The sequence below is a fragment of the Antechinus flavipes genome, chromosome 3 (assembly GCF_016432865.1).
Source record: "Antechinus flavipes isolate AdamAnt ecotype Samford, QLD, Australia chromosome 3, AdamAnt_v2, whole genome shotgun sequence".
Taxonomy (NCBI): domain Eukaryota; kingdom Metazoa; phylum Chordata; class Mammalia; order Dasyuromorphia; family Dasyuridae; genus Antechinus; species Antechinus flavipes.
The window spans coordinates 152298804-152324774 of record NC_067400.1 but is presented as its reverse complement, the minus strand read 5'-3'; the positions used below and the strand labels follow the sequence as shown (position 1 = coordinate 152324774).

General features: G+C 32.7%; 1 protein-coding gene across 14 annotated transcripts in view; it reads left to right on the top strand.

The window, feature by feature from the left end:
* The window catches only part of DOCK9 (dedicator of cytokinesis 9), a 341819-nt gene that overhangs the window by 226985 nt on the left and 88863 nt on the right, over positions 1 to 25971 (top strand). For 11 of the 14 annotated variants that reach the window (XM_051984058.1, XM_051984056.1, XM_051984052.1 and 8 more), the window contains exons 19-32: positions 1312 to 1404; positions 2277 to 2400; positions 4038 to 4159; positions 5612 to 5698; positions 6209 to 6298; positions 9028 to 9143; positions 9653 to 9722; positions 11062 to 11187; positions 11664 to 11735; positions 17802 to 17948; positions 18550 to 18633; positions 19328 to 19439; positions 24217 to 24395; positions 25414 to 25527. In XM_051984058.1, the coding sequence (XP_051840018.1) occupies positions 1312 to 1404; positions 2277 to 2400; positions 4038 to 4159; positions 5612 to 5698; positions 6209 to 6298; positions 9028 to 9143; positions 9653 to 9722; positions 11062 to 11187; positions 11664 to 11735; positions 17802 to 17948; positions 18550 to 18633; positions 19328 to 19439; positions 24217 to 24395; positions 25414 to 25527 (1536 nt within the window). Of the gene's footprint in view, positions 1 to 1311; positions 1405 to 2276; positions 2401 to 4037; positions 4160 to 5611; positions 5699 to 6208; positions 6299 to 9027; positions 9144 to 9652; positions 9723 to 11061; positions 11188 to 11663; positions 11736 to 17801; positions 17949 to 18549; positions 18634 to 19327; positions 19440 to 19826; positions 19869 to 24216; positions 24396 to 25413; positions 25528 to 25971 lie in introns of all 14 variants that reach the window. The other 3 variants (XM_051984046.1, XM_051984047.1, XM_051984048.1) reach the window with 1 other exon arrangement.

Genomic DNA, 25971 nt, shown 5'->3' with positions numbered 1-25971 from the left:
GGGAAGGGTCCCTTGAGGCAAAAAGAGAAAGGATAGTGCTGAAAAAAATAATGGAAGGTTTGGGGGTTTGGTAGTGTCATCACCGCTTATTCTGGGAAGACCTAGAGTGGGAAGGAAGGGAGGGGAAGGATATACTGGTAGCAAGGAAAGGGAAGTGTTAGGAAGGAGGCTTGACTCCAAGGTACTAAAGTCTCATTTTAAAACGACAATATAAGAAATTTTTGACTTTTACAACTCACTCCCAAGTCCACATTCCTTTTGGTTCTCCCTTCTTGGATGAAGGTTGTCATTTAAGCTCTTCAGTCAGTGGCTAGGGTCCACATGGGATAGAGTTGGTAAAGTACTATTATGAATGTAGCAAGGTTTTCTGACCTCAAGTGAAAATATAAAAAATGCCAGAGGCTTTGAGTTATGGAGTCTTTTAGAAGAGGATTACTATCCAGTTTTTGTCCCAGACACTGTGTGAAGAAAATGCATATTATTACATATATTTGATAGCCATATGATTACATGCATTTGAATATATTTTGATAAAAGAAATTTTATCAGAGGAGAATATATATATATATACAGATAAAATATATATACATATATGTATATACCTATATAGATAATAAAAGTAAAATTATGCCATTTCAAATTTAGTCTATTTGCAGATGACTAGTAGGTACAGTGGATAGAGCACTGGACTTAGAGTCAGAAGATCTTAGTTCAAACCCAGTCTTAGACATTCACTAACTATGTGATATCATAGAAACTGTTTAACCTCTGTATGCCTCAGTTTCCTCATCTATAAAATGGGTATATTAAAAGCAAGTCCCTTCCCATCCTGAGGTAGTTATAAGGACCAAAGGAGATAATATTTATAAAGTTCTTTGCAAAATTTGAAACCATTATATAAATGCTGTAGCTAAAAAAAAAAAATTGTGTAACTCATCATTTCCCTTCATCTAATAGTGAACATCTTTTGTGAATGTTTAATTAACTTTGCCCAATATGAACCAATAAAATAAATAATTGTCTCATTCCACATTAAGGATTAATGATAAATCCAACAATTAATATTATTAATTAATGTTTAATATTATTGATTGTTTTTTAATAATTATGATGTTAATTACTAGCAGTACTAATAATAGGAAATAATAATTGGGGAGAAGATTATGTTACTATTTAATATGCTTCTACTTTGAATTTCATTTTTAAAGACAGCTATTTCTTAAATTCACATTTCCTCTATCTTAAAATATTGATCTTAAAAAGTTAGATCTCTGTTTCAAAATGTATTTTCTAATTTTACTCTTTTTTTAGTGCATCTATGGCAGACCCGGTGGGCCAATATTTACCAGAAGCTCTTCGGCTGCTGTTTTACATCATCAACAAAACCCAGAACTTTATGATGAAGTAAGGGATATTCTTAAGATTAAAATGGCTTTAGCCAGTTTTAGGCATTTCTCTTTGTTGCCCATTTGGGAAAAAGGGACCCCCCAAGGTTAAGATGTGCTGACTGAATTTAATGCTTAAGTTTCTTAACCTCAGCTATCTTCACCTCAGAATTTTGTGTATGTTGGAATTATTCTAATATGGGCAGCAATGGGGGAGATCTCCAAATGTCTGATTTAATCTGGTTTAGAGAGTATCCATGAGGTAACTCCCTTTGACCAAAGCAGATCTTCAGTTTTTAATCTTAGGGATTTCCTGCCCCTCTTCTGAAAGATTAAGTTCCCAGATTCATTCATCGACTACATGTCAGAGGTACAGAGACATAGCTTCTTGTCTCTGAGACTTAACCACTAGTTCTCGGTGCTATCCATTATTAAGTACTCTGAATTAAAATTATTGAATAACTTTTATTTAAAAATCACCAAATTCTTTTTCACTTTACTTTATGTAACCTTGATTGTGTGAAGCAGCTGTGCTACATGCTACTTTTTTCAATGAACTATCAATCTATTCATTAATCATTCAACATTTATGTTTTACTTTACTTCTACTCAACCTATTATGTGCCAGGCACTCTGCAAATATCTTTCTAAGTCAAGGTTATTAGCTAACTCCACACTTGTTTCTATTTTGTGGCTGAGGGAGTATTTATTTCCCCTCTGGCCCGGTCTGAGGTTTTTGAATGGAAGTATTAAACGTGGAGGCAGAGAACAAGTATATGTTTGTGCTTTGGGTGACATGCATGTTGTACCACTGACTGTCCTGGCAAGGAATTGTTGTTAATTGTTTGTAGGGAATCAGTAGCAGTGGTATTCTCTTTCTTGTGTTTTCAGATTAAAATAGAATTGCCCACACAGCTTCACGAAAAGCACCATTTGTTGTTCACATTCTACCATGTCAGCTGTGATAATTCCAATAAAGGGAGCACGAAGAAGAAAGATGTTGTTGAAACTCAAGGTTTGGGTTACCAGTGTCTCATTTTGTGTCTTTTTAAACTGCTTCTCAGGTTGTTTTGTTGTTTTACTTATAAACCCTTTTGTTGCTGGCAAAACTTTTTTTATATAATGTTTTAATATCTGTGGTATGTAGAGGTGACTCTCACCTAGTCTTTTTTTTAACATTTTGGAAAATATAATTTTAAATTCCTAACTTAAAAAATGGCAAAACATCTATTACAATTCCTTTATAGACCCATGTTCAGGAGTCTCTATGCATTCTAATTTATACATCTAAAGGAAAAATTGATTCCCTATTGCCAGTGGAAAAATTTTTTTAAATTCCTGGCATTCAAGGCCCCTTTCCTGTTGTGTAATACCCCACGTTCCAATCTAATATCATGCTATTCCCTTATACATGCACTATTCTCAGACTAAACTCAGCCTTCCCCTCTACCAGTCCTATAAGTTTGGCCTTCATGCCTTTGTCCATATGTTCTTAGTATTTGGCATGTTCTTGACATGCTGAAATCTTACCTGCCCTTTAAGGTCCAGTTTAGATGCTAATTCTTTTATGAAAATGGCCATCCTTGGTTCCCACAGTCAGTAATAATCCCTCCCACCCTCCAGCTAAGCTCACCTAGCATTTTTATACCCTGTTAACAATACTGATCTTGCATATTTATTATATGAATGTTATATTGTGTATTGCTAATGGGCTTATCTTGCATAATTATTATATGCATATTATATTGCATATTGCAAACATATTTAGCTTTCATATTTATTATATGCATATTATATTGCATGTTGACAACATCCTTATCTTGCATATTTATTATATGCACATTATATTTCATGGCTAGTGTCCTTACCTTGCATATTATATTAATAGCATGTCGCTAACATCCTTATTTTGCATATTTATTATATGCATATGTGGCCTTATCTTGCATATTTATTATATGCATATTATATTTATTGGCTAACATATTTATCTTGCATATGTATTATTTGCATATTGCATATTGCTGACATACTTATCTGACATATATTATATTATATATTGCTAATGTACTTTTTTGCATATTTATTATTATATGTATTTTGCATATTGCTAATGTATTTATCTTGCATATGTATTATATGCATATTGCATGTTGCTAATATACTTATCTTACATATATTATATGCATATTATATTATATTGCTAATGTACTTTTCTTGCATATTTATTATTATTTGCATATTACATATTGCTGACATACTTATCTTGCATATGTATTATATGCATATTATATTGCTTATTGCTAATGTACTTCTCTTGTATATGTATCATATGCATATTATATATTGCTAATGTACTTTTCTTGCATATTTATTATTATATGTATATTGCATATTGCTAACATACTTATCTTGCATATTTGTTATCATTATGTATATGTGTGACGGCTGTCTTCTAGATTGTGAGTTCTATGATGGTGAAGACTTTGTCTTAAAATATCTCTCTCTCTTAATGCTGGTACAATGCTCTGCCTGTGGTAATCAATCACTTAACACCTCCAAAAGGGATTCCTTATAGACCATTAGGCCATGTACTAGCTTCCTAGCATAACACCTCCTCATTTGAACCCGACCTTTCCTCCTCTTCTCCAGTTGGATATTCTTGGCTTCCACTCCTGAAAGACGGAAGGGTGGTAACCAGTGAGCAGCACATCCCGGTATCAGCTAATCTCCCATCTGGCTACCTTGGCTACCAAGAGCTTGGAATGGGCAAGGTACATGATCCTGAGGGATTTTCTTTTTGTCCGTGTTTCATCAGAGCATGTCAAAGACTACACATTTCTTGAGACAAGAGGGAGCAGTATTTCATTTTCAATTATTTATATTGCAGGCGGGTGGGAGAAGGAGCAGACAATGCCGGATAATGTTAATACGATCTCTGGGACTCAGCCAGTATCACTCTTGGAATGTCCCAGAGGCGCCTTTGCAGTAAAACAGAGATATCTGTATTACTCGGTGTTTGTCCATTCATGGATGAGCAGTGTCCTCTCTGTAAAAAGGCCAGGCCCACTTAATAGTATTTTATTTTTTCCAGTTACAGGTAAAAAAAAATTTAGTTTTCAATATTCTTTTTGTAAAATTTTCAGTTCCAATTTTTTCTCCCTTCTTCATTTTCCCTCCCTGCTCCCCAAGACAGCCAGCAATTCAATATAGGATATACATCTACAATCAGCAGAGCTGTTTAGAGTTACTCACCGTCATTAGTGGTTTGGGTCCTATGTTCAGATAAATAGTATGAAGAAACTTCTATTTTATCTGTTTCTTTACCTTTCTAATTCATCAAAGCTTGAATGTTTCACAAATCCTTTTAATGGGTTTATTTGTCTTTTTTGCCTGGTCCTTAAACTCTCTACTTATAGTGCTAATAGACTTGGTGTGTGTACTATTTCACCCATTTTTGAGGTTTCTTTTATTTGGCCATAGCTAATTGACACTGTGGTATTTTTCCAAGGAGGCAGCAGTGACAGGATAAATAGAATGTTGAATTTAGAACTAGGAAAGCCTGGATATAGATATATATCTATATATCTATATCTATATCGATATATATGTATGTAATATATATATATATATATATATATATATATATATCTGATGTCATTCTCCAATCCAACTGAGATAATACATGTAAAGTGTTTTCAAACATAGTTATTATATAAATGTCAGTTATTATTGTAGTTTATAAACAAAGAAATTTAAAATGTAGTTGTTAACTCAATTTGTAGTTATCTAAATGATTTATCTGCATAGCTCCTCATACTTACTCCCCAAATATTCAGTCTTTCCCAATCAATACGCTAAATTATGATTAAGTTACAAATAGTGTGGGGATTACAGTTATTCTCAACCTAATATTAAAATGGCATTGCCAGCTAAATACAGTGGAAAAGGGGGAATTTGTACTATATTTGAAATCAGACTTAGGTTTTGTTTTTATTCTCATTCTGCTATTACCTAGTTTGTCATTCTGAGTGAGTAATTATTGACCTTCTTGAAACCTCTTTACCATATCTGAAGATCCTCTTCAGATCAAAAATTCTGTTTTTTATCATTACTTTCTCTTCTTGAGAGTCATTCCCTCCCAACTCCCTATACAAACTGTGATTTAGCATAAATAAGGGAACTGAATTCACTGTTGATATTTTGTGTTTTCCATATTCATTCAGCATCATGGGCCAGAAATTAAATGGGTGGATGGAGGCAAACCACTGTTGAGAGTTTCAACACATCTTGTTTCTACTGTGTATACTCAGGTAAATAATATCCTGGTTAAATGAATAGGAGAGCTGTGTGGTTAAAGTCACGTGTTCTTCTGGAAAACAAAATCCTACTTTTTAACACTACTTGAAACACTGTATTAAGCTCATGTTTATTTGTTCTTTTATTAGAGCAAAGTAATTAAAAAAAAAACTACTGGTTTTAAATCATCAATTGCGTTTAAAGTATGGGTAGAAATAAAAAGTACAGATAAAAAACAACCAATTTACCTGTTTTTTGAGATATCTTAGAGTAATTTAATATGCTTGGTGGGTGTTCTCATTTACCATTTCCACAGTGTCATAAAGCATTATTGATTATACATGCTTAAGAATGGAAATGTTTCTCTTCCTAAAAATGAAAAAAAAATTGTTGCTTTTCTCTTAGCATCATGCATTTCTAACTAAAAGTAAAATGACTGGGTTCTTCAGCTAAAAGTTTTGACATGTTTCTGAAAATTTCATTACCTTTATGCTTTTTTTTTTTTTTTTTTAATTCTCTCCTAGGATCAGCACTTACATAATTTTTTTCAGTACTGCCAGAAAACAGAATCTGGAGCTCAGGCCTTAGGAAACGATCTTGTAAAATATCTTAAGGTATCATTTCTTTTTAGAAAATATATTTTTAAAGTAAGTTGGATTGGGTGGATTTTTATCTGGGCATGAAGTGGTATTTAAGAGAAACTGACTTGAAGCCCTTTGAATATTATAGTAATAATTCACATTTCTTATCCTGTATTTTTAAGAATAATGATGAAATGAGTGCTACTCCTGACTTTATCTGCTTCTTATCTCTAACATCTTTCATATTTTTCACATATTCCTCTTTCTGCTTTCATATAACCATCATTCTTTATATAAGCCTTACTTCAATCAGTCAATATTTCCCAAGTACCCATTCTGTTTTGAGGTCTATCTTAGGTATGATGGGAAGCAGGGCATTGTTTCTACCTTTGAGAAGCTAATTATTTAATAGCAGGAGAAAAGAAAAGTTCTAGTAGAAATCTAAGATCAAAACACAAATTTATTAATATCCTGAAGAATGTTTCCTGGTTTCATGGTCAAACAAAATATGGTGACGGAAGGGATCGATGTAACATACAATGACAGGATGGATTCAGTAAAATTTTTCATGTTTTCTTACTTTTTCATACATAGATAGATATATATCTCAAGGTCTTTTCTGAAACAGGATATGATAGATCTTTCTCCCATGTACCAGCCATCTGATTATCTGCTTTTGCTGTTTTCCCTCTTTCAGCAAAAATGTGTATTCTTATTAGATTACTATTTGATACCTCATCTATTTTTGTTTTCTCATAATTTCCAAACAGTGGAAAGATGATAAATCATGGTTTTAAATAAATGCCTATAGGGGCTGTTAAAACTCATTAGAAGGACTAGAGCCAGGTAAAATTAGTCTAGGAAGGCTCAGTCCATGAAGTAAATCTAGAGTGATGTTTGTTTGGAAAGAAGGAAAATTTACATGATTCATTGGGCAGCAATTAATGGGGGCACAGCATGTGGTTTGCAAGGAACAGTATTAAGTGATTTGCTTGACTTGTCCAGAAAATAGTAAATTGGGTTTTCTCAAATTTATATTTATGCCAATAACATCTCTTTTGCTTTTCTATATAAACTGCTTTATTTTTATTATTTTCTTCATGTTAGTAATTTTTTATTTCTTCCCAGCTTTTCTTAAAATATTTTATATTATATATAATTCTAGCTTCAGGTCCTCTTTTGTTTCTTTAATTTCTATAAGTACTTTTATATCTTTTTGTGATTAAAAAAAAACCCCACTGTTAATTCTTTAAATATATTATTTTTCCATTTGAATACTTCTTTCAAGTTATTTTGTGGTATTTTTATCCTACCTTCATAACCTTGGGTATTTTACTTGTTTTGTTTGCTATTATGGAATTTTAAAAAGTTGTATTATATTCTTTGTTTTTCCATGTTTTCATTTACTTGTTATTACTTTTTTGTATTGTATGTCTAACTATTTTTCTTTTCTTTTTTTTTTTTGAGGGAAATGTGAATAACTTGGTTCCCCAAATGTCTATGTTATTTTAACTAAAGACCCTTTTAAACTTTATATTCATCTTTTATTCTTTCTCAGGGGAAAGTCTTCATTTTTATTTATAAAAGTACAAACATATAAAATAAGATTTTAGTTTAGTTATACCAAAGAAGGAAAAAAAGAGAGAGGGAGAGAGAGAAATCTAAGATAATACTGTCAAACTCAAATAAAAGTGGACTTAGAAAACCACAAACTAATATTATCTATGTTACATTTTATGTTTATTAATTTTCTTAACTATTTCCCAATTATACTTAAATCTGCTTTGGCCACTATTAGGGGTTGTAGGGACAACCCATAGGTAGTGAGTTTAATACCTTTGTTCTAAAAAATACCTAGATAATCATTTCTGTACTTTTTTGTGGGATCAAAAAAAATAGAAATAAACTGGGTAACCCTTTACATGGATAAACAATAATATGTAAATATTAGTATGCAACAAAAATGACAAAAATGAGAAATTCAGAGAAATATCACATTAGTAATAATAATAGCTAATGTTTTTCATGTGTCAGACACTATGCTAAGTGCTTTACAATTATTCTATTATTTCATCCTCCCTGGGAGATAAATGTAATTATTATCCCTATTTTACAGATGAGCAAATTGAAACCAACAGAACTAAGAGAGTCATATGAGCTAGAACTGCAATGAAAAAAAAAAAACCTTAATATTCTTGGAGAATAGATAATGAAACATACCTTCCTCTTCTTGTCAGAGAGATAGGGAACTACAAGGGAAGATTGTTGTGTATCATGTTTTTCTTAGGTACAAGGGAAAGTTCAGAGATAGATAGGTGTAAAGGTAAAATAGAGGCAAAGATCCAAAAATGCCTCTGTTATAATAACATCTTAGTGGGACATTGTATTGAGTGCTAGGCTTGGAGTGAGGAAGACCTGAGTTCAAATCCAGCCCAAATATGTAGTAACTATGTGACACACTCACTCTCTCTCTCTCTCTCTCTCTCTCTCTCTCTCTCCATATATATCACTTAACTACTGTCTGCTTCAGTTTTCTCATCTATAAATTGGGTCGATAATACCTACCTTGTAGGGTTGTTGTGATGGATGATAAAACTTTCTATAAACTATAAGCCTGGCTATTATTATTATTATTTTAGTACAATACCAAAAGACACCAATCATGTTTATTTATTTTTAGTTTTTATATTTATATGCATTTTCAAATTATTATAATTTATTTATACTATTTAATGGCTGACTATATCATTCCCTATCCATAGAGTCTGCATGCAATGGAGGGTCATGTCATGATAGCTTTCCTACCCACCATACTCAATCAGCTCTTTCGAGTTCTCACCAGAACAACCCAAGAGGAAGTAGCAGTCAATGTGACCAGGTAAGGTAAAAATACCTTATCTTTGAGCATGTCAGTATATGAAGCTTGTCATTCAGTTCCCCATCTGGGAGTTCCCTATCCCAGTAAATCCCGGGTCTGTTCCCTCTCTCCCATTTATTTCTACAACTGTGGTTTTTTCATCCATTTTTTGCTTTCATATGGTGTTGATAACATCCCTGTTTTTATCTTGTTTTGCCTTCTGGGCCTGTGATTTCATTTGCTTATGGAATTTTTAGTATGGAATTTCTTTGTACCAAATACAGATCAGAAATTCTTGTACAGCTTAAAATCTGAGAAAATCTTCTAAACTTAAATGACTTGCCCATAGGTTGTAGCAATAGAATATAGAATAAACGCAGGGCTTCTTAAAGTTCTGTTTACATCATGATTTCCTTCCTAATCACCTTTTCTCAATAGATTAGTTAATGATAGGTATGGTTAGAACTGGAACTGGAATGGTTTACTTTCAGTATTAATGTTCATTGATTTATTTCCCCGTTTGATATTAGAGTCATTATCCATGTGGTTGCCCAATGTCATGAAGAAGGATTGGAGAGTCACTTGAGGTCCTATGTAAAGGTATGTTGCTGCCCTCTCCTTACCCCCCAATAAAAAAAATCCCACAGATTTGCATTGTAGATACTTTCTATTTACTTATCCAAGTACATGTTTCCCCAGTAGAATATAAATTTTTTGGGGGCAGAGATTGTTTGTTTTTTTTTTTGCCTTTATAGTTCTAGCACTTAGTGTGGTGCTTTCCATATAGTATACTGATGCTTAATAAATATTCATTTGGTAAATGGATGAGTACATGAACAAATATCCTTATTCCTGGGGATAGTCTTCTGAAATTGGTTTCACCAAAAACTATTTAAAACTACAGCTTTTTAATATTTGCACTAAAGATATCTTCAATCTCTAATGTATTTGCAAAAATTCTTTTCCTCCAATACGTAAATGTCAATATCAGGTAGTTGTTGAACTCTGAATGAACATGAAAGTATATATATTTTTTACTTTTCTTATTTTTTATGATTTTTTAAAAAACATGGCTTATCTTAGAAATATGTTTTGCATGATTTCACATAATATGGGTATTATATGACTTGTCCTCTCAATGGGTGGGAGAAGGGATGGAGAGAGCATTTGGAATTGAAAATAAAATGAATTTTTAAAAAATTTTAAAAATAAATGTTATTATCCATGTTACACAATTAATACTTACATTAAAACTGGGGAGCCCTCTTTAAATTTTTGACGTGGGATGGATTTGTTGTTTTTTTAGTGCCAATAAAAAAGATATTTCTGTACAAAAAGCATAACAAACATGATAATTGAAAGAAATTTTATAATAAAGGATTTTTAAAATTTTATGAATAGATTATTAAATTTAAAAGAAATTTAAACATATTCCAGATAAGTTTTCAACTAATAAAGATTTAAAGTTAAAACTAATTTTAAAAGAAATTTAAACATATTTCAGCTAAGTTCTCAACTAATAAAGATATGTTACCAAATTGTTCTGCAGGATACTGGTTATTTGTTGACATCACTGTCAAAGATATAATAAAGCGAAAGCATAGATCCAGCCTAAAGTTTCTTACATTCATGTTTACTCATATATAGCCCAGGTCCTTTTCTTCTCCTATTCCCCAGTCTCCTTGTGCCTCACATATACTAAGCAATTAATGAATGATTGCCTAATTGTGACTTAAAATTCTCTCTCTCCTGGCAAGCTAAGGTCTGGCTTGATGGCTTGCCTGCCTAATTCCCATCACATCCCTCACTTCTATATGTTTCAGTTCATGGGGCAGATCTTTTCCTCTGGAACTTTTAACCACTGCATCAACCTCACCTTGAGACTATAACCAGGTGGTTGGACCTATTAAAATCTCATTTTCCTCCTCTTTCCCCCAAGTATGCTTATAAAGCTGAGCCATATGTTGCTTCGGAATATAAGACTGTGCACGAAGAACTGGCCAAATCCATGACTACGATCCTGAAACCTTCTGCCGACTTTCTTACCAGCAATAAACTCCTCAAGGTAGGTAGAAAGAGTTGAGTCAGTGATTTGTGTTGTTTAAAGGTTGTTTTACAAGGATAGTTTCTTTGAGAATTCAGATATGATGGCGATATAAATAAAAAAACCACAAAATATCCATAAAACATTTTTTAAATAAAAGAAAACACCATAGTTCTATAATACTAAGGCTGAGCTGATATGAATGCAAGGCCATAGAATAATTCAGGAGCTAATCTTAATCAACCCAAATAGGAGTCATGGGATACCATGACTTAGACAAGGTTTAAGCAAGATTCTGAAACTAGAGCTGTACAGATGACAGTGTTACGTAATTGCAGTCAGAGACACCCTCTCCCCATTTATTCTCCATGATCCACTCCACTATAAAAATTGTATTTAGACACAAAACAACCAGATAGCGCTCTGGAGTATAGATTTTTGTACAGGACATTGTTCTTGTTGGTTTTTCATATAATTTTATGTTTCTTTCTTTTCAGTATTCATGGTTTTTCTTTGAAGTTTTGATAAAATCCATGGCTCAGCACCTGATAGAAAACTCAAAAGTCAAGGTATGTTATCTACTCTCTACATACCTATACCTAGGGAGCATCTATGACCTCATCCTTGTCTAAGGAAGGGTTGCATTTGCCTTCAGAAGTCTAATTAATGCCTTGAACTTGGTTGAAGTACAAGGGTTATTTAAGATGAAGCATCTACTGATTTTTCTTGTACAACATGATAATTATGGAAATATGCATAGAAGAATTGCAGAGGGTTAACATTTTGGATTACTTGCCACTTGGGGGAAGGGTTGGGGGATTGCAAGAGTGAAAAATGAAAATTATTTATGCATATGTTTTGTAAATAAAAAATAAATGACTGATCTTTCATCAGTTGCTTTCAAATTTAGAGGCATGTGTTGCTCGGCATGTTTTTGTTTTTTTTTTCCTGCTGAAAGTACAGCAGCTGAGAAATTATTATTTGCCCCCAAGGTAAACCTTGTACCTCTAAATTTGAAAGCAAGTGATGAGAGATCAGGCATTCTAGACCTAATTCTTATTAGTAAGAAACTGTTGCTATTCTACCTGCTTCTCCATTTCCTCAAAATGAGACAGTTTGACTTGAAAATCTCAGTGATTTTCAAACTCCATTGGACAAATGAACAACCTATTTATAATTGCTATTAATTTGGGAAAAGAGTACTGTAACACAGGAGATAGGAGATCAGCTTTAGAATCAAGAAGACTTGGATTTGGGGCCTTCATATATCAAAATATCTACTGGCTGTGTGAGACCTTGATCATGAGCCCTAGACTGGAAATTGTGGATGAGATCTTGAATCTGCATTAGTAGAGAGAGACTCCCCACTGCAACTGGTAAAATCACAGGCCTTAATCAAAAATAATAATTTTCTAACAACATATTGCTTGGGCAATATGAATTTTACTGGTTTCTAATTTTGTACACGAGACATCAACATGTTTTCTAAATGAAAGTTCTGTCTTAGTCTGCCTGATTACCAGACACAACATTGTAGAACTAGGAAAAAACTTGGAATGGTATCTGGATCCTAGGCCCAGATTAATCACTTTTTGGATCTTAGTTTCTTTATCAGCAAAAATACCTTTCCTACACATAGACACATGCCCTGTGCTTGGGACTATCTTATTTCTGCTTCCTACTACAGGTAATTTGTTTCAAGGCTCAAATCACATACCACATCTTCTGGGAAGCCTTTTGCAATATTCTTTTCTTCCTCACATAATTATAATAGCTAACATTTACATAGTACTTTAAAGTTTGAAAAGTTTCTTATCTATTTAAATGATCTATAAATTATATCTAAATATCAAAAATTATAATGTATTTAAAAATCTATTATATCCATAAATGTTATAAATTATATGTTTATAAATATATATATGTAATACATGTTATAAATGTATAGCCTAGTACAGCATCATAGTTGGTTGGTTGTTGTCCTTCCTTCTTGAAGAGGACCAAAATGAAATCACTTTGTTAGCGTCGAGTTACAGTGTGTCTGACTGTAGGAAAGAACTGAGTTTTGTTTCTAAAGACTCAGGTTAAAGGTTTTGAAAACTTTGGCCAGATGACATCAATTTTTTTATGCTTCATTTTCGGAAAAAGGATTACTTTTCCCTTCTCATCTCTCTCTGGTTTCTACTTTTCTTCTCTGATTCCTTTGAATGCCACCTAAAATCTTATTTTCTTCAAGACTCCTTTCCTGAATATTCTGGGATCATTTCCACTTGATCTTTTTGTACACAGGTGTTTTCATATTGTTCTTTCTCCCCGTCCCCCTCCCACCCCACCATTGTAAAGTCCTTGATACAAAGTATCCCTGACTCTTTACACAGTACTTGGCACATAGTAGGTGCTTAAAAATATTTATTGACTAACATGATAACCTTTGACAGGTGCCTTCCAACTTTATATCCCAAGATATAAATCCTATAATTGAGCAAAAGTCAGTACTAGTTTCTCAAATTTTTGACTTAGTTACTTTGTGATTTCTTAGTTGTTGTTGTTGTTGTTGTTGTTGTTTTTATCCTTAAGATACCAAAAGTCTCAGGAAAAATTCTTCTATGCTCTGAAAATAACCACTAAATGCAATCAAGAAAAATCTTTGCTATAAGTTAAGATAACTTTATGTCAAACTACATAGATTTTTTTTTTTTTATAAAACATTTACTTTTAGAAATGTTAGCTAGTTATGGAAGAGAAATACCTTAGGGTAAAGATGTTTGATATATTATGTTATAAAAAGGAATCTCAAACCATTTTCTTAACTATTTCTAAAGTTCTAGAATTTTTACTCTTTAAATACTTAATCTTTCAGACCTAAGTCTGGTCCCTTCATCTGGGATTAGAAAGTGCCATTTCCTTCCAAATACTAATTTTCCCTAATACATCACCTTCCTATACCTGTTTTACTTTACATTTTTCAGATGATAGTTAGTCCACAGCAAACAAACACCAAACCCACAGTTTCTATACATTTTTATATTATAAACTTTTATCTTTATTATTTTATTTTTATTCCCAATATCCAATACAGAACCTGGCACATAATTGTTGTTGTTCAGTTGTTTCAATCATGTCCAACTCTTCATGACCCATTTGGGGTTTTCTTGGCAAAGATACTAAAGCAGTTTGCCATTTCCTTCTCCAGCTTATAGAAACTCACTGATTCTCTTTCTGCATAGGTATTAACTTAGGCCAAAACCTGAGAAAAATTCAGGAATAGAGGAAGAAAAAGTTTTCCATATGCCACATCCAAAGAGTGAGAATTTGATTCCTATAATGAAGAGAACTAAATTTGGGATTATACTCTTGTCTGTTTCTAGAATTTGAGAACTAAAAATCATCCTATTAGGATTCCATTTCTCACCCCCACTGAAGCTGAAGAAATCTGCAAATTAGAGAATCTTTCTTTGGCATTGCCATATGTTCAAAAACAATTATCATTTTCATAAAATATTTAATAATAGACATTCTAAAATGGTGTAAAAATGGATCAGAAGCTTCTAACTTAATAGACATGCTCAGCCAAATGTATAAACAGAGAGATGTTTGTATACGAAGGGCATTTGGGCAGGTTATCCACATATGTCTTGATTTGAGACATTCTGTAAATCTAAAGCAGAACTGGAATTCCTGTTTTCTAACAAGTACTTCTTCAGATATTTCAGAAGAGTCAGGATTTTGGTAGTATAGTCTCTCAATTTACTAATGTAGATAGCCATCATACTTCAGGGGACAGTTTTGTGATTGTCCAAAGTGAGGTAGAGTTACTCAAAGTCATCACTCACCCAGAGTAATTGAATTTTAGTGACAAGACAACAATGGCCTTTAGATAGCCTGATGAGCCCCTCTTTTAGGAGGTTACCATATGAATGACAGGCTTAATTTGGACACTTGATTTCTCATTGTAATCCTGAGCTCAAGGAATCCACAAGCTTCAGCATTTCCAATACATGGGTCAACAGACATGTGTAGCCCTGCTGAGCAGAGAGTAAATTTTTATTTTCAGTAGTATTTTATTTTTCCAAACATATGTCAAGAGTTTTCAGTATTCATTTTTATAAGATTTTGTGTTCCAGATTTTTTCTCTCTCCCTTCCTTACCTCCCCCCTCCCTAAGATAGCAAACAATATGACATAATTTGATTATTTCCATATTTGTCATGTTGTGCAAGAAAAATCAGATCAAGAGGGAAAAAAACCATGATAAAGAAAAAAACAAGTAAAAAAAAAAACAAGAAAATACTATACTTTGAATCATATTCAGTCTCCATAGTTTTCTCTCTGGATGCTGATGGCACTTTCCATCACAAATCTATTGGAACTGCTTTGAATCACCTCATTGTTGAAAAGAGCCAAGATCACAGTTGGTCATCACATCATCTTGTTACTGTGTACAGTGTTCTCTTGGTTCTGTTCACTTAACTTGGCATCAGTTCATGTAAGTGTTTCTAGGCTTTCATCAATTTTTATAGAACAATATATTCATATACCATGTTATATTAATTAAATTAATATATATATTCATATATATTCATATATATATACATATATTCAGCAATTCCCCAACTGATGGACATCCATTCACTTTCTAGGTATATGATACTACAAAAAGGAATACTACAAACATTTTTGCACATGTAGGTCCTTTTCCCTTTTTAAAGATCTCTTTGGAATAAAAGCCCAGTAGATACACTGCTGAATCAAAGGGTGTGCACAGTTTGATAGCTCTTTGGGTATAGTACCAAATTACTCTCCAGATTGGTTGGATCTATTCACAATTCCACCAACAATGTATGTGTCCCAGTTTTCTTACATCCCCTCCAACATTCATCATCATCTTCTCCTGTCATTTTAGGTGTTTAGTGGTATCTCAGAGTTGTCTTAATTTGCATCTCAGAGAGCAAATTTTTATAAAAATAGTTCTTTGGGTTGTTTATGATTGTGGGCTTTCAATGCTATATTGAAAAGCATTTTATATTCATTTCTATAACAATTCTATGAAGGAGGTCAAAGGATTTGCTTATAAAACATCTCTACGTAGCCTAAGCTCAATAAGAGCTGCTTTGAATGAATTGAATATTAATTACCTGGTAAAAAATGTGAGGAAATCCTGGGAGTTTTTTTTAAAAAGTTCTGGAAAGGAATAGTCTTGTGAGAGAGAAACTAAATGCCAAGAGGGTTGTGGAGACTGATGTATCATCTGAAGAGCACTTTTTGAGAATCATGTTTACACAGTGACTAATTTGATAAAAGTATTTTTTCAACCTAAGAATCATCAGTGACTCCTGTGCCTCTAAAAATAAAATGAATACTCCTCAACTTGCCATTTAAAGCCTTTCACAATTTGGCTTAAACATATTATTTCAAACTTACAGTACATTATTTCATGTCATAAACCTCCATGTTCCAGAGAGAGTAAGTCACTTGATGTTTACTCTTTTTTTTTTGCTTGTTTGTTTAAATTCTTTTTTTTTTTTTATTCTGAACATAATAATCATCAACAAACATTTCCCTGTATAAAGGAGAAAATAGGTTGGGTAAAAAATTGTACGCAAGATCAATTAGGTAACACTTGGATTCATAGGTTTTAGAAAACATCATGAGTGTCTTAGATAATCACAAGAACAATAATTTATAACTTTCATCCATTAAACTTGATTTTGTAAAAATCAGAACTGTGATTTAATGAATATAATAGAAAGCTACCAATGAAGCATTTCCTTTGCCAATACAGATCGCTATTTTCTTATAATTTTGTAGTCTATAATTTTATAGTCTTTTTTGTCGGGTGGGGGTGTGTATGTGGAGGTGATGAGGCAATCACAGTTAAGTGACTTGATCAGGGTCACACAGCTAGTACTTGTTAAGGGTCTGAAGCCATATATGAGTTCAGGTCCTCTTGACAGTAAAGCCAGTGTTCTATCCTTTATGCACTTAGTTGCCCCTTATAATCTTAAAGTCTTTTAAAAAATTACTTTCATATTTAAAAGTTTAAGTTTAATGTCAATTAACAAGAAATTGTATGAATAATCTAAAAATAATAGCTTATTTTAGTTCATTTTAAAAATTTGTTTTGAACTTAATTGAAATCAATAAAGCGAGCATTTTCTTAGAGTTGATTGGGGCATCAATTGACTAGTAATAAGTAATTATTTTAATTAGCTATAAGGAGTATTTGAATCCAGTTCTTCCTAATTCCAAGGTCAACTCTGTTTTCTTTAAAATCTTGAATCAATTAGTTTTCTTTAGAGATATTTAATTAGAAAAGTATTCCTGATTAAAAAAAAAAACACAGCATTGAAGTATATGATCACTTCGAAGAACTGAATTTGAGTAGTTTAATTTTAAATCTTTATATTGAGTAGCTTAATTACAAATCTTTAATTTGTTTTCTTAGTTTTAAGTTTTGAGATACTAGAAACCTATCTACGTACTTTATGTGTAGTCTCCTGCCTTGAAAATAATATTTAGGAAGTATTCTAATTAAAATTATTAGAATCTTGTATTCTAAAAGTGTTTTTCCACAGAATCTGCAGGTTTTCAACTTTAAATAATAACAAGTATTTGTATTAATTTTTTTTTTTTTAGTTGTTACGAAATCAGAGATTTCCTGCTTCCTATCATCATGCAGTTGAAACAGTGGTTAATATGTTGATGCCACATATTACTCAGAAATTCAGAGACAATCCAGAGGCCGCAAAAAATGCCAACCATAGTCTTGCAGTCTTTATAAAGGTGAGTGCAGTGGAATAGTAATGCTTGAATTAAGTCAGCAAGCATTTGAGTGCTTACTATGTGCCAGACACTATATATAATAATATAAGAAATATATTATAAATATAAGAAACATAAGAAAAAAAAGACTTTTTCTCAAGTAGCCTACATTCTGGTGGGGGAAGACATTTCTTTAAAAAGGGAACTGGGGGCAAAAACTAGAAGTGAGAATCAGGGGCACAGCTAAGAGAAGAAGCAAGGGTTGAGTGGTCCAGGCCCTTTCTTGATGGAGGTTCTGGAAGGACTACATCAACAGGAGAAGGATGCTGCAGGAATGGAGGAATGTTCCAGGATGAGACTACTGTAGAGACTGAAGGAAAACATCTCAGTCATGATGGCCAAGTTTGGAGAGTAAAAACAGAGCTAGTGGAAGCAGAGATGAGTCTGAAGGACCATCTCTTTTTTTCCCCTCTAACTTTATTGATTAGCAGATTCCTTGAATATCTAATAACATTTAGTATGCCCAGGCTTATTTTAATTAAATGTTGTTATAATGCTAAAAAAAAAAAAAAAAAGTAGAAAGCTTCATAAAATATTTTCACTTTTTTCCCTCTTGTTACAGAGATGTTTCACCTTTATGGACAGAGGCTTTGTTTTCAAACAGATCAACAACTACATCAGTTGTTTTGCACCTGGAGATCCAAAGGTAGCTAGTCTCTCTTGTCTTCCCTAGATTTTTGGAAATTTTCTTTTCTCCTCTCATATTTACATTTAGAAATCCTTTCATTTCTCTCACTATTCATATCAGAATTTTCTATGAGATTGAGCTCATCTACTAGTGTGAGATATATTTTTGTACTCCTAGACTCAAGAAGGGGTGGGAAAAATGGGAGGGAGGGAAAAGAAAATATGAATTCCCCCCCATTTTTTAGATTATAGGAATACATATTTATAGCTAGAAGGAATGTTTGAGATTGTTAGTCCAACTCCCTCATTTCCCAAATGAGGCCCAGAAGTTAAATGCCTTGCCTGAAGTCAAACATTGTGCCATATCTTGAAATATCCCCCTGCCTTATTGCAAAATCACAAGTATATATTTTCCTTAGCATGTAGGATCTTAAAAGATTCCAAATACTGGGATTATTCATATCACTAATCATAGACCTAAAAGGCAGTAGGGTGGGTTAGGGTTCAGGTGTTTTGATTTTTAAAAAACAATTTACTCCAGTGATTCTTGGGCTTATAAATTTTACTAAACATGTTTCCAAGAGAATCAAAGGGATGAAGTCAAAAGGTTGAGGGTGCTTGGTTTCAGTAAGTATTCTTATTTAAGATGGTCAGCAAAGAGTCCAGTGAATTACTAAAAGTCATTATTTACAGCTAAATCATTTTTCCTACAGACCCTTTTTGAATTCAAGTTTGAATTTCTTCGTGTAGTGTGCAATCATGAACACTATATTCCTTTGAATTTGCCAATGCCATTTGGAAAAGGCAGGATTCAGAGATATCAAGGTAACTCATTCCTTAGCTGTACTGGTATTAAGTAAAGAAATAGATATTTATTTATGATGTGGGGGGAAATTTCAAATGTATGATTAAGATATCTTGAACTTTGAAAGCTGGGTTAGATAGCTTATGAAGATGGCTCCCTCCCCGCTCAGGCTGATTAAGCTGTGAGGAAATTGTATCTGTAGAAAATCACTGAATTTCAAAATATTTTAGGTAATGAACTTAGTTTATCAAGCAATAAGATAAACTTGTGGCAGAATGTAACTTTTTTCCTTTGTAAATTTTCTTTGCTTGAATAACAAAAATCCATTTTACTTATGGGAGCTTATTTTTTGTTTGTTCCACTTTATTTCCTTTTTTTTTTTTTTTTTTTTTTTTTTTATGACTTAGCTTTTCTTTCACCAACTGTGGAGTCGCATGACACTCCTATAGGTAGGTGTAAGGTGTGGCGTTTGCTCTTTCTTGCATTTCCCTCCTTTAAAAAGAATGCAAGTGCTGCTAATTCCCTTTGCTGTTTGTTTAGAACTTTTCCTGAGCTCTCTTAGCAGTTTCAAAAAACTTAGTGACAAACCAGTTAATGTGCACTTTATGTTAGCACCAAGAACCTCCAAAGGAAGGTCAAGACCCTTTGCCTAAGGTGCATTAGAAACTCTAGAGCATCTCTTTTAAGGAGAGGAAGGACCCCATTCATGATCTGACCCCATGTATTAGCTTTTCATATTCTCACAGCCAATCATAACACGAATAATGTATCTCATTTACATGCCTTTTTTTTGTTTGTTTGTATGTTGTGTTTTGATATAAATGTTCAGTATTCTCCATGATTTTGAAAGGAATGTGTAATTCATCTCGTCTCCCCTTTTATACAATGTCTTAAACACTTTATTTAATGAAGAAAAGATCATAACCAATTAATTCTTGTTCTCATTAGAGATTCAGATTAATCAAATTTGATACCATATACCAGCCAAAATAATATCTATTGTGTTTAGCATCCTCCAAATACATGTGGAGGGATGTTGATTATTTGTTAATGAAGAAGAGAAGCAGGTGAATAATATAAAATCTTAACTCCAAAATAATTTGATTTTGGAATGCATATATGAACAATCAGATATACTCATTCTAGTATACATACAGAGGTTCTCAACAAAGAGAAATTTGCTCTAATCTGGCTGACCCAGACTATAAGCTCAGGTAGGGTAGGTGCTATATCTTAAGAATCTGTTGCTCTCAATGTCTTGTATAGTACACTGTATATAGTAGATGCTTAGTGATTGAAATATCCTTTTATTATACTACTATAAACATTAGATAAGTATCTAATGATTTGATTTGAATTGAGAAGGCACAATAGTCCTATGGAAAAGGTTTTATTGTTGTTCAGTAGTGTCTAACTCTTCATGACCTTATATGAGCTTTTCTTGGTAAAGGTAAAAGTAAAAACCACTTTAATGGTTTTTCATTCCCTTCTCCAGTGGATTAAGGCAAATAGAGCTTCTAAGTGACTTTTCCACTGTAATACCTGAGCCCAGATTTTATCTCAGGTTTTCCCAACTCCAGGACTTGCACTTTATTCACTGTGCCATCTAGCTTCCTTATGGAAAACACACTCAAGAATAATTAAGATTTGTCTGTTTGAGGTACAGATGCAAAGGGTGGAAGCAGTCTTTTGCTTTCAAGAAATTAACAATTTAAGAAAAGTCAGTCATTTATTAAGCTACTACTCATTTATTAAGTACCAGGTACTATGTTATATAGATATAGATAATAAATATAGAAAGAGGTAAAATAAAGTCCTTGCCCTCAAGGAACTCACCATTTAATGGAGGAGGCAATAACTAAATAAATATGTTCAAACAAGACATATGAAGGATAAAGAAGAAATAGTTAATAGAAAGAAAGTGCTAGAAGGGGAAAAGGCTTTGGGAAAGGCTTTCTCTAAAAGATGAGTTATTGAGACTTAAAGAAAGCCAGAGAAACTAGTAATCAGAAATTAGAAGGGAGGGAATTCTAGGTATAGGGGAAAAGTGCCCAGAGCTCTACCAAAAGGTAGAGTATATTTTCAGTAGTAAGTGGTGACATAAGCAGTTCCAACCCAATAATTATGTAGCTTTTTAATTTGGGCTTTTTTTTCTACAACAAATTAGAGGGAAAGATTCCTATTCTCACTTTTATGAAAGTTGATTTATTGTCCAAAGCACTGACCTAATCTACCCCTCAAGCTTCTCTGTCTGTAGGAAGCTGCAAAATTCTGTTTTGTTGCCCTTTGGTGCAAAACAGAATCAGCAGGTGTGTCCTCTTGCTTATTTCTCTCTTTTTTCTATTTTTTTCTCCCCATTTTTCTTTTTTCTCTTCTTTTTTTTTTTTAGATCTCTACTTTTCTGCCTCTCCATTTCCTCTTGTTTTTCTTCCTCTTTCTAAACTTTTTAAACATCTGCTCTGAGAAATAAGAATGATTTAGTACACTAGAACCCTACTTTCTATAATAATTACAGCGATATTTTAGCTACATCTACATACACTAGCAATTGTTTCTTTCCTTGAATAGATCTTTACATAAAAACATTATTCAGTCATATGAATTAACATTTCAGTGATACTGTAAAATTTTTATTAATCTGTTTTCATCTAAGATATAGAGAGCATCTTAAAGTAAAATAATGTAGAATTGTAAGAACTCTCTTTTAATATATCCTTCCATGATTTAAAAAAAATTATTACTATTTGTCTAGTAAAATAATTCAGCAGTTAGATCCTGGTTAATAGAGTTTGAGAAAATACTTGGGCTTTTTATGTGACCACCTTATCATTAATTCTATTGCAAGACTTCTTTCTCTGGTTGTTTTCTCATGTTTTGTAATGCAAAGCAGCCTAAGATCAGGTGATAGCTCTTAGCAGTGATTCTCTCCATAAAGTCTCCACATTGATATCTCCCATGTAAATCTAAAGTATTTCTTTTGAGAGATTAAGTGATCCAATTTCTGAATCATGGTTTGGATTCCAGGCTTCATATTCATTAAACTATAAAAGTAGTCACTCGGTATAGATGAACATTCTCTGTGTTCTGCTTGATTTAGCTGGAAAGAGTCATAAACTTTTTAAAGTCCATCTTACAAATAGATCTAGGTGATTTCAAAGTCTGATTCTTTTTGTACAGCAAAATAATTGTATGGACATATATACATATATTGTATTTAACTTATACTTTAACATATTTAACATATATTGGTCAACCTGCCATCTGAGGGAGGGGTTGGGGGGAAGGAGGGGAAAAGTTGGAATAAAAGGTTTTGCAATTGTCATTGCTGAAAAATTACCCATGCATATAATTTGTAAATAAAAAGCTATAATAATCATTTAAAAAAAGAAAAAAAAAACAAATAGACCTAGGTGGGGAGCAGCTAGATAGTGAAATGGATAAAGTACCAGCCATGAAGTCAGGAGGATCTTTGTTCAAATGCTGCCTCAGACACTTAATACAAGCTGTGTGACCCAGGGCAAGTCATTTAATCCCATTTGCCTCACCAAAAACCCCAACCAAACAAAACCAAACCAAAACAACAACCAAAAAAGCCCCAAACCAATTAGACCTAAGTTTTAAGGCCTAAAACTGATAGAACATCAGTCCTGGAGTCAGGTAAAACCTGAGTTCAAAAACAGCTTTAAACACATAAGAGCTCGATGATCCTGGGCAAGCCCCTTCATCCTGCTTGCCTCAGTTTCCTCATCTGTTAAATGAGGTAGAGAAGGAAATGGCCAACTACCCCAGTACCTTTGCCAAGAAACCCCCAATAGGGTTATGAAAAGTTAGGCACAACTCAACAATATAAGTAGGCCTAAGTTTCTTTGGTGAGAGATTAAAATCAGTTTCCATTGTTTCTCAAAAAAAAAAAAAAAATTACAAAGGTGATAACACTACTTTTGCCCAAAATAGATAATACGTTTGCTTCTTTCTTTCATAGAATAAGCTTTCAGTTAATATTTGTTGTTAAGCTTGCTGATGGTTTGTTAGTTTGGTTTGTTGTGTGCTGCTCATTTTAGTTTTAGCTTCTATTGATCTGTTTGCTTTTAGAGAAGCATAAATATTGATTAGGTGATGAGCACATTGCTGTCACTATATGATTAATGAAGTTACTTCTGATTTATATAGCTTATTATATAAGTATCAATTTATATCCCTCTTCACATTTCCCTTTGGAATTTAATAGAGTACATATTGTGCTAATACTGAGTAAAACAGGAAAAGAATAAATGTGGTGGTTAGAAATAGGTGAATATACCAAAATAAGACATTTTATTCAACCACCACATATTAAATCAGTTTTCTTAATTACATGTATATTAATTACAGATGGCTTCGATCCTTCCATTGAACTATGATAAAACATTTTAATTTTTATTTCATTGTAATAACATTTCATTTTCATGCTACAGTACACTGTATAGTATACTAAAACATCAGTATAGACTCATTAACTTGGTAATTAAGTTAGGAGCAATTTGTTACAAAGCCAAATCAAGGATTTGTATTTAAGTTTATTTAAATTTAAATTAATTCCTAAAAGTTAAACAGACATAAAAGAAAATTGGTTTCTTCATTAGAGCAGTTTTCTGCTCAATTAATTCTTAAAGATTTGAAGCTAAATCTAATAGTTTAACCTATTTTGGCATGAATAGGTTATAATAAGTAAAAGGGGAGTGTGTTTGTTTTTTGTTTTTGATGATTAAAATTATGTTGCTTGTTCCCTAATTAAGTTAATATTCACTCTTATTTTAGATCTTCAGCTTGACTACTCATTAACAGATGAGTTCTGCAAGTACCATTTCCTAGTGGGCCTACTGCTAAGGGAGGTGGGAAATGCCCTACAAGAATTCAGGGATGTCCGGCAGATTGCAATTAGTGTGTTGAAGAATCTGTTGATCAAGCATTCTTTTGATGACAGATATGCTTCAAGGGTGAGTTTCCTGCAATAGAAGATAGAAGATTATAAGATGTGGGGTCTTTGTCAGGTTTTATAAAAAAATTAGCCAATTATATTTATTAGAATCTTCTCCCTTCTCCCCTTTGCTTCCTGGAACCCATAGTTCAAATTAAATGATGCTTATTTACAGGATTCCTTTCCTGATTCTCCCATTTAATAATAATTATCCTTTCCACTTCAAGACTTTCCCCATCATGGTCTCCATATAGTATGGATTGGTATAAGAAATTAAATGAGAATTTGGGGAAAATTATGTGGAAGCTGCAGACAACATGTGAAGGCCAATAGATAACAAAAAAAGTTTAGACACTCATAAAATACATGTATAGTATTATATACTATCAACCCAAAGTTTATTTTTAAAAAATGTATTGTATACAACCTATAAAAGAAAATATTCTGATTTCTTCCCTGGTACTAAGGAAAAGTCAAAAAATTTTGCATGGATTTTCCAGATCACAAGGACATGCTGTGCTGTCACCCCTGCAATGTGGAAGAGATAACTATATCCTTGTCACCATGTGAATTTATTATTTATATATCCTGCATTTATTTGCAAACATATTGTATCTCCAAGTCATTTAAGGGTAAACACTGTATTTGTATTTTAATACATTGTATTCTGTATGCTTAATAAGCACCTACTGTGTGTCTGAGAGACACTTGTTAAATAATGTGTCCATAGAACATTAAATGAACCTTATATGTTTGATTTTCTCTGTTAAGTCACAAGACTATTAGGTACCATTAGAACAAAGCATACTATGCTCACAGCTCAAACTAGAGTAAACTTCAATTGGGAAATGTTTAATAAAATAAATTGTTAAAAATTGCCACATAAGTAATGTCAAATTATAAAAATATATAAGTAATGTCAATTTATGGATTTCTAAGTCAATAATATTGTTTGACATCACTGCTGTTGAATAATCTTTCTCTTAAGTTCTCATAGTGAGTAGTAAGTGAACTCGGGTGTTTGTGTCTTATTTCAGAGCCACCAAGGAAGGATTGCTACTTTATATCTACCTCTATTTGGCCTACTAATAGAAAATGTCCAGAGAATCAATGTGAAAGATGTGTCACCCTTCCCGGTTAACCCTAGCACCGTAAGTGAGCATTTTGGCTGGTCTGTCATATTAGTGGTTCAGTAAGATCTCAGTGAACTGCATTGTGTAGGGAATGAGAAATTCTGATTAATTAGATTTTATAGTTATTAGAATTTTCAGGTTCCTTATCCTGTTCCTTCAGTCTATAACCAGCTTTTAGTAGGGATGAGACTTCACATCTTTAATGTATTTCTTCCTAACTTGTCGAAATTATGTCATCTTCTCTGCATCATTTGGTAGTCACAAATTTTGATTTAAAAATAATATTATACATAGTTTATATATTAGACATTCAATTATTATACTCAGTGAGTGATCAGAGACTATAATGGGATCAAGTCATGGAAAGTCCCATAGATTTTGGATTTTTAGAGTTTGGATTTTTCTGATTTGGATTAGATCATAGATTTTGGATCATAAGGAAGAGGGAAGGTAGAATATACC